Source organism: Tubulanus polymorphus, chromosome 11, assembly GCF_964204645.1.
Source record: "Tubulanus polymorphus chromosome 11, tnTubPoly1.2, whole genome shotgun sequence".
Classification (NCBI taxonomy): Eukaryota; Metazoa; Nemertea; class Palaeonemertea; order Tubulaniformes; family Tubulanidae; genus Tubulanus; species Tubulanus polymorphus.
In genome coordinates, this window is record NC_134035.1 from 664029 (window position 1) to 674027 (window position 9999).

General features: G+C 40.9%; 1 protein-coding gene across 2 annotated transcripts; it reads left to right on the forward strand.

Annotated features, from left to right (window-relative positions):
- The first annotated feature begins 1095 nt into the window (after positions 1 to 1095).
- On the forward strand, positions 1096 to 9836 carry LOC141912711 (E3 ubiquitin-protein ligase TRIM33-like). Of its 2 annotated transcripts, none has more exons than XM_074804058.1 (10): positions 1096 to 1619; positions 2197 to 3468; positions 3588 to 3632; positions 3800 to 3887; positions 4135 to 4237; positions 4656 to 4900; positions 6184 to 6313; positions 6591 to 6665; positions 7036 to 7188; positions 7626 to 9836. In XM_074804058.1, exons 1-10 carry the CDS (start codon positions 1154 to 1156, stop codon positions 7848 to 7850), a joined length of 2802 nt encoding a protein of 933 aa, XP_074660159.1. In that variant the 5' UTR covers positions 1096 to 1153; the 3' UTR covers positions 7851 to 9836. The 2 variants fall into 2 exon arrangements, with proteins under 2 accessions (XP_074660159.1, XP_074660160.1); XM_074804059.1 differs by having other exon boundaries at positions 3803 to 3887.
- The last annotated feature ends 163 nt before the right edge of the window (positions 9837 to 9999 follow it).

Sequence of the window (9999 nt, forward strand, 5' to 3'; positions counted from 1 at the left end):
TGAGATACATATATACGTAACCATTGATTGATGTGTTCTCATCAAGCATCGTCGAGTCCGATTTTTTCGGTGTTTTATGGATCAATTGCTTGGCATATGTATATGAAATTAAGAGATAGTGATAAAGTGTCTATTACTGTTGTTGTATGTTTGTATTAAACATGATTTTAACTTGGAGTAATCATTTCAAATGATTACAACAAGATTTAAACTTCTATTTATGACAATACCAGTTTTACTGGTTTCATCGAGTCTGTAATTATGTGACAAAATAAATAAAACTCGTTCTTTGTTGTTTGTTTTGAATGCAAGTAACACAGGTCCGTATGTGGGCGTTGCCCCCTCCCCCGAGAAATTTAGGAAAAGTGCCCTTTTTCCAAATATTATTGTTATATATTAGAACTGCCCCTTTTCGGGTTTCTCGGCCCCCTAAAGAGTCAAATGCTAGGTATGGCCCTGAGTAATGGTGCCTTGTTTCTCCAGCTGCTGGGTCACAATGTTCATCTCTACAGGCACGCTGCCGGCTCTCTGGTTAGGGTGGCCTGCCTCATCATGATTTTTAAAAAGTGATGTAGCCTACATGGTAGATAGGCGGCCGCTCAGCAGGAAACACGGTATGAATTGAGTTTTAGCTTGACTGGGTTCGAACTCCGGACAACCCTGCGTACAAAAATCGGACCAAGCCCTGAACCGTCAACATCGTTGACGATGAGTGGGGACTGTTGCCGATCCTAGCAGCTGAGCTTGTACCAACATTACGCTGGCTAGCCCGGTGCCCTAAGAACTATTGTGACCGAGGGAGGGGGAGTGTAAGACTGAAATAATGCTTTATTGGTTCAGCCATTCGCGCTCTCCTGAAATATTGACTAGTTCCGTATCAATTCAATTTTATCAATCGGTTCTCATAAAAAATTCACAAAATTAACATAAACATATTCAAATTGGCAACGGCGTATTGGCCGCGATGGCGATGTCGGCACCGGTATTCCGTACGCCGGAGCGCCGGAGCTACCCTTTATACGGTTGGGTGTGATACTCTGCGGCGGCGTTTCGGGTTATCGCGGACGCTCTGCACAACGCGCAGTTCGTTGAAATTTAAGAAATCCTTTTTTCGTAGAATTTCGTTAATTACACAAATTTTAGATGCGGTAGGATGGAAGCCCAAACAACAGCTGCCAGCCCCGTTGTAGAACCTGAAACGTCTGCCGCTGGCACCAGTGGTAGTGGCTGTGCTGTGGAAGCTCAAACGACAACTAGTAAATCTACTGAAGAAGTCGATGATGGTACTCATGGTACCGGCAGTTTGGAAGCTCAAACCACGGCTACAGGTACAAGTGTGGAAGCTCAAACAACAGCTACCAGTGGTAAAAGTGTGGAAGCTCAAACCACAGCTACCAGCGGTACCAATGTGGAAGCTACTAGCCGCGGTACCGGCGTGGAAGCTCAGACGACAGCTACCGGCGGTACCAGTTCGCTAAACTTCAATGTGTGCAGTTTGTGTAAAGAGAACTTCACCTCGAGTAAACAACCGAAACTACTGCCGTGTTTACATTCATTCTGTAAAAATTGTCTCTTCGAATTCAATGCCGAAAGACGTCAACAACAGCAACAACAACAGGGTAAGAATTGATATCAATTGTTCTCACTACCTACATCATGTATCCTACCTGGGTGACCTACTAGTGGGCTGTTACCTTCTATAGTGGGTACGAAGAATTGTAGAAAAGATATCAATAAGAAACGCCACGTTGGGGGAGGTATTAATTTAAGGGTCCTCATTAGGCCTACCGAGATGACGTAATTTACCGAGATCATGAAATATAACATATTTATTTATTCCTTGTCGATATTAACACTTGAAATCATGTTATATCAGTAATAGATACCTTGTAGAGTCATATTTTACATTTTTTACAAAATTTGTATGGCGGGATAATTCCATGCTAAAAAGCAAAGCAAAGTTCAAATACACTCCTTCGGGCCGGTTCCATAGTCATAGCTTAGACTTAAGACCATTCTAAGACCTACTTAGTTCTATAGCCAATCTAACAACTTAAGACCAGTCTTAAGATTTAAGACCACTCTTGGTATTAAGTCTTGACTAAGGAACCCCAGGACCCAGTTACACAGTTGTGACTTAAGATATGACTCTGAGTTGACTCATTATTTACATTATTCGTGGTTCTCTATTTGTAGGTGTAGATGACAGAAGTCGATGCGCTACGTGTAACGCACTATATCATACATCGCAAATCATCGATAATAAATTCATCTCGGAAACGTCGGTGACCGAAATGCAAAATGCAGCCGAGGAATCGAATAACTGCACGGGATGCGAGGATTCGATCCCGGCGACGTCTTATTGCATCGATTGTCCCGAGTGGTTGTGCGACCAGTGCGTGCAGGCGCACCGACGCGTCCGCGTTACCAAGGACCACACGATCCAACCGAAAGACAACATCCCGAGCGACTCGCATCGACAGAGCGTCGGCCCCGGCGACCGCGCCATGTACTGCCCGACGCACAAACACGAACCGTTAAAACTGTACTGCGAGACGTGCGGACAGTTGACGTGTCGCGACTGTCAACTGTCGTCGAATCATAAAGAACACCGATACCAGTTCGTCGACGAGGTCAGCGACAAGCATAAAGACGAACTGCGCGCGTTGCTGCTGAAAATACGCGAGAAACGCACGTACATCGATAACGCGAAGTACCTGATCGAAAAACGCTTCAAGGACATACGCGACAAGGAGCAGATCGTCGGCAACGAGATCAAAGTGTTCGCGATTAAATTCATCGCCGAAATCAACAATCGCGGTAAAGAACTACTCGCCGAGTTGAACGCGATCAGTCAGGCGAAAAAAACTCAGCTCACGCAGAAGAGTAAAGAGATCGAGGCGTTGTACTCGCTGCTTGATCACAGCGTACAGTTCACCGAGAAGGCGTTGGAAACCGGTAGCAACACGGCGCTATTGTTGAGCAAATCGCTCGTTACCAAGCAACTGGAACGCGTGATGCACACGAAATGCGAAGTACCGAATCCGAATCACAACGTCGATATCCGATTCACGTTCGATTCGGCGTTCGTGAAGAATCACATCCCGCGTTTGGGTCAGCTCTACGTCGACGGATTCTCGTATCACAACAATACGCTGCAGGGTCTGTCGCCGTCGGCGATGGCCAGTTTCCAGAGCATGACCACCGAACAGAAGCAGATGCTCGTCAACAAACTGCTGCGACAGAAGAAAGCGTCGGAAATGGCGTCTCAACAATCGACCGGAATGAAACACGTGTCGTCGTCGAACGGACGCCCGAACACGATCTCTTATCACCCGACGCACCAAGGTCAAGGTCGGCCGGTGATAAGTTTGAATCAACTTGCTCAAGGTCGCAGCGGTCACAACCTTTCGCGCGCAATGCTTTCTCGTTCGTTACTACAACAAGGTCTTCCTCAATCCGTTATAGGTGAGTGTTATTATTATTACATTTTAAACCTTTCAATTTCAGCGTGGAATTTTTTCCATATCTTAGCTCAGACATAATGTTTCACGAATAGTTGATTCATGATGTTTCTTCTCTTCCAGACGTAAATGCTCAAAATCAGCTATCATCGGTAACTAGTAGTAGTGGTACGTACTGGTGGCTCATCTGGAAAAAGGGAATTTTGAAAAAAGAACTTTAAGTCGGGGAAATTTGTTGGGATTGCTAGATGGCGTGTAAAATCAAACAGTTTCGTCTATGTGCTACGTATTTTATCTTTGTAAATAATGAGAATCATTTATGTTTGTTTTTCTAGCAGCGAGTTGTAAAGCGGTCGCGGGTAGCGATTCATCGGATTCTGCTCTGAATTTCTCCGGTCAACAATACCCCTCGAGTACCAGCAGGTATGAGACACCCGGCTCTACAGAACTACAGTTGAAATTAGTCTCTTAAGAGTTCAAACATTCGGAAATGAACTTTAGTCATATTTTACCAACCACTGTTGGGATGTGCTTAAATCTGGCTTAAATTCTTTCAAACTCACTCTAAACAAGATACGTAAATCTCAACTGTCTCAATTCTCTGTTTAGTATAACTGGAAGATTACTTGCGCGGTACTCCAACAAATTCGTTATTTATTTGATTCTGTAGCCCTCAATTTCAAGTGAAAAAGGAGCCCGTTGAAATGCCTTCTTGCAGCTCGGTTGTCAGTGGCGCCTTCAAGGTGAAATCAGAACCTAAAGATGATGAAGAGGTGAGTAACGCCAGACGACGTCTGTCAGACTCGTCTTTCTCCATAACATGATACTTCTACATATTGAGCTAGACAAAATCCAGTTAACAATTCACAAGAATTTCATTTGACCCAAATGACTTGAGTTAAGTCTCAGTACACGGCCGTGGTCTCAAATGATATTACAAAAATCCAGTTAACTATTCACAAAAATTTCATGGGACTCTAATGTTTTATATTTAATCAACAATTTAAGTTGTGTATAAGTACACGGCCGCGGTTGTAAATGATATTACGATTGTGCTCGAGTTTCAAGCTCACTGATTACTGTATTTACTCACCAGGGGGCGTTGAATATCGAAACCGTATTTCACACAAAGTACATACGGCATCCTCCGACCCATTGATGTCGTTAACCGATAGTTCCATCTATTTCTAGTCGACGACTCGTTCTAGTCCGACGCAGTCACAGCCGAACACTGATACGAACACGCAACCGTTTAATTTAAACGAACCAATCACCGATCAGGTGATGGTCAGTCAGACGATGATACCGTCGAACGACGATCTGAGCGAGGATTATTGCGCGTGTTGTCATAACGGCGGCGATCTACTGTGTTGTGATAACTGTCCGAAAGTGTTTCATCTACAGTGTCACGTTCCAGCTCTGAATACAGCTCCTGTGTGAGTATGATTATCAGATAAGCTTTTATTGTCATATTATTCACGCAGTGCTGCAATACGTATCAATCAGCGGTGTGGACCCCGCACTCTCTTCAGCACCCTCTCCGATATACTCATTCTGTACTTCAGACACCTGCGGGCTATTTCATCAGCACACTTACAAAAACTTACATCCACACTTCACATGTGTTTCACCTGAGACATTTTCAATTTAAAATAAACTACAAACACCAGATATTAGACATTTTATCTGCACACTTTCAGAAACTGATCGTCCACACTTCACATGTGTTCATAACTTCACCTGAGACATTTTCAATTGAAAATGAACTACTAACACCGGATATTAGACATTTCATTTATGCACTTTCAAAAACTGATCATTCACATCTCATCAACATCGGGGAATATCTGAAGAAGGGTGGCTCCAGGCTGTAGAGGGGTGGCTCCAGGCTGAGTTGCTTATGCTTGTATCTGCGCTTGAATATACATACATATAGTAGTATTATAACTAGACCTACGTTAATTCTCTCCTCAGATGTTTTTGAATTGTAATAATAATATATTTATTATTATTGTTATGTTTTAGCCGGAAAATCATGTAAGCAACATGCATGTTAGCATTCGAATCTCTACAGCACATCATTGCGTCATTCATCGCATTGCTGTCAGATTTTCATCATAGAAAATTCTGACAATTGTTTCGAATTTTCATTACAAATTTTTTACACTAAACTTCTACACAATGCGTGCATGCGCGATGAAAGTCATTAAGTGTTTTGAAATTGATAATTCAGTCCTACTTATTATCTAAACCTAACAGTCTAAATATAGTAAATCATGCGTGACACGATTAATACACATCGTTACTACTAGGCGGCGCAATTGACAAATACGTTAAGCATTGTTTACTGTATTTAAATGACCGGTATGTTCGATTAACAACTATTTATAACCATTAATTCATTATATCTTATTAATATTCGTAAATATGTTTACGTTTAATTATTTTACTAACTTAACAAAAGAGAAGTTTAAATTGAAAGTGATGCAGACACTTCGTCGAAATTTGAAAATCCTTGAGCTCCTTATATCCAGGAATAACTGATTTTGTAAGGAGTGTGAAACAATTATTCAACCTGCACACTATCCAGTTTACAGATGTTTAAGTGTCCTAATACGGCTACAATTACCGGTCCTATAAACCGAGGTTGACTTTATTTATCGTTTGATTACCGGTAGTAGTTTTAACGAATATGTTTTTTGTGTGCTTGTTTAATTAGCGGCGCGTGGAGATGCGGTCTTTGCGTAGATGGTAGTGATGCGATACTGGACGCTCCCGAGCAGAAACTCGACGGTCCTCACAGTCTGAAACGCAAGGCTCCTTCCGGTCTGACTGATCGAGAAATTAAGGTACGTCAGCAGCAGCAGCAGCAGATTCCGCTTAATTTAAATTTGAGAACCGTATGCTTGCCTCGGAACTGATTGCCTCAAACTATAGACAGAATATTCCTTCTCGAATTGGATGCCATCACTCACCAGATGGTGCAAAAATTCACTGTGTTTTATTTGCAGTATCTCTGAGAAAATCTCTTGTTTCCATGAAATCTGAGGCTAACGGAGTCTTCTACATCATGAGTGTTTGACACAACTCATTGTCTTTAATTACCGAGTCTTGATTATTATTCAGGTTTGTGAACGCATATTGCTGGAATTGTTCTGCCACGATGCGAGTCCACCGTTTCACGAGCCTGTTCCTAAATCTGTAAGTCATTTAATCTATTTGTTCTCCAACAACTCCCAATTGGAAATACTGGGCAGCTGGGCCAACTTACAAAGTTCGTAGTTCTTTTTCATTTCGATTTTACATTGTGACGTTTTGACTTTGAAGAGGTATTCACTATTAAAGAAAGGTTCACTGTACAAACACAATTATCAAAATAGTCTACGAATCAGAATGGGGTTCTCGATTATCTCGATAAACTTCTCCGAAATGGAAGCACCAGGCAGCTGGGCCAACTTACAAAAGTCAACCAGTCTTATGATATGAGACCTCTTATGTCCAATCCATAGTTCTTTTTCATTTCGATTTTACATTGTGAAGTTTTGACTTGAGGTGTTTCTGTATTTAACAGGTGCCGAACTACTATAAAGTGATCGTGAATCCGGTCGATTTCGGTTTGATAAAACGTAAAGTATCTCGACAACATTTCAATCATTATAACAGCATGGATGATTTCATCGACGATGTACGTTTAGTGTTCACAAACTGTGCTCGATTTAATTCCGTAAGTTTTCATCATGGTTTTTTAATCCATGAATGTTCTCCCCCCGGGGTAGTAAGTGAATCTGGGGGGCGGTCGAAGAGACGTTGGATCGTCATCGCAAGAATAGGGCACGTTGGCTGCCACTGATGATACGGTGCTGCCCCCCAGTGTCGCCGGTATACACTCATAGATTGGCACTGGAGCCGTTACATAGTCAGCCTTTGCTCGAAATTGGCCAATCAGCATTGAGAATGAAGCTGAGTTTGTTCACATTACCAGCCAATCAGCAACTGTGTCATTCCCGTGTGCCGGAGTATAAATATGTAACTGTAAATAAGCGAATCAGCTATGAATATATTTGTAGCCAGCACTGAACTTGGAAGTACAAACATACTTGTAGTCGGTCGCGAAAAAATTTGAATTCGGCCTAATCATATTCATTGTGGTATTAATTTCAGGAACATTCCGAGGTGGGAAAAATCGGCAAAATCGTCGAGAACTTTTTCGAGGAACGTTTGAAACATTTTATGCCGTGGTACGTGTACGAACGGGAATCAGTGACGCCCGGTTCGTATCATAGCGACTCGGAAATTACCAGACGTCTATCCGCGCAACATAAACGCGTGAAACGACCGGAAGAAACGATCGCGAGACCCGCGAGCGATTCATCGCCGGTTTCATGAGAATATACATCCGCGATTTGATGAGAGCTTAATAACTGAAAATCTAATACAGGACGTATCTATATCTAAAACCTGGAACCACCGCCTTTAGAAGTGTGGACTTACATCAATTCAGGGTAGGATCCAGAGGCCAATTGTGAAGAACTTGTCACATCCCAAAACAGCCCTTTGATGCCCAAAAAGGTAATACTAGGTATAATCCTGCAATGAAATGCACCAATTTTCTTAATTGACAAAATGAAAAAGGGCGCTCAAAAAATTAGATAGATTTGTACAAGTTCCCTTGGATCCGTCCTTGCTATTATTGAAAGTTTGCTGATAAGATGTCTGGTTTGTGTTGTTCGTGTTCGATTCAAAATGTCTGTGGTAAAGAACACCGAACATACGTAGAGTCTGGACAATAACTGAAAATTGTAAAGAGAATGATTAATAAAGTGTTGAATATCTTTAAGGGAGAGCAGGGTTAGGTTTAGCTAGACTGCGTGGTCTGCAGGGTCCACAGGATACAAGCAGCCGATCGATACGTGAATGATCCTGATAAGATTTTGACACATTAGTTGATGATACATATTATTTGTAGTATGTTCAAGCTGAGGAATTTTGCTTAAACTGTTGATTAAACGTAATTATGATATTTTGATCACTGTTCACAAGCACTGTAGATGTAGTCAGACCACTGGAAGATGACTATTGTAATTGATATTTCAAGTATTATTATCATGTATAAAGTAGGATTCTAAATTGTTCTATTTGTAGTAGAGTGTAGTGATTGCATACACCGGTACATAGAACCTGCTTGAGTTAATTAATTGATGCAGTGATTATTAATGCCTAATGCTGTAGCCACTGATACTACCGTACACATGTATGTTATTGTATTACGCTGTCCTTTTACTATGCAAACATTAGCTATAAATTATTCTCTGTGACGGTAATGTTTTGTACCAAGAAAATTGTTTGTTGTCCAGTCTAGATACTAGCCAATCTTATGTGTCTCCTAAACCAGTATGAATTCCAGCTGATATTACGGGTTACCCCCCAGAACAGTGTGAATACCAGATGTATAGGTTATCCCTAGAACAGTGTGAAAACCAGCTGATCTTATGAGTTACCCCTAGAACAGAATGGTCTTACGGGCTATTGCTAGTTGTTTTGGGAGCAAGGGCTAGATTCTAGAATCTAGAAATACCCTGATGTTAAGATCAGTTGAAAACTGAATATTCAAATATCGGGGAAGAGATAAAGAGTTCAATTCAAACTCAGTATTTTCTTTCGATGTAAAAAATACAGGTAGACTGAAAATTGATGAAATATATTTTAAAGAAGTTTGAATGGTATATGTATGTATCTCTATAGTTGCACTGGCCTCTTCAATATCTTTCAAATAGTTTTGTAATCACTCCTGTTTTTACTGTTAAATTGTATAATCTTTTTGCTTTCAAATTCACGGAGATCATGTTACAATTGTCTAAAACTGCTAATTAACTTTCATTTCTTGTTTTTAAGATTATGTATTGTCAAGAATAAGTCGATTGTAAATCTGTTAAATTCGCTTAATCCGAATTTTGGTCTACGGTAATCGAGACAATATTTGCAGTCCATTTGTTCATAGATATACAGGAGCTTGTTGCTCAAAAGTTAGTTGGAGTTAACCAGTGGATAGTTGACATGGTGACAATTGAAAGTTTGTCATTACTATATGGTATTTATCGGCCGGTTATCTTTAACCACATTTTGAGCAACTGCAGCCTCTGATGAATTTTGTTGGTCCCAAATGATCCGAATAATGAAGCGAATTCATCTGCACGTATATCTACTTATTTTTTATAGCTGTCTCCTCTTTGTATGCGTGGTGTTATAAAACTGAATGAATGCTTCTCGTGCTTGTGCTAATTATTGAAATGAGATAGATAATTATGAAAATGATCCTTCATTTAGGCATAATGATTAATCCGTAGTTGAAAAGATTACCTTCGTTGATTAACCGAGAATTAATAAATCACATTTCTTAAAAAAAGAATTGTTTTGTAAAATTGGCGGTTTTAGTATCGAATGACTCGCGACAGAACAGATGATTACAACACCAGTGTCAGACATGCTCGCAGCCTCACGTCATTAACCACTGCGTCTACCACCTTGTAAATATTGC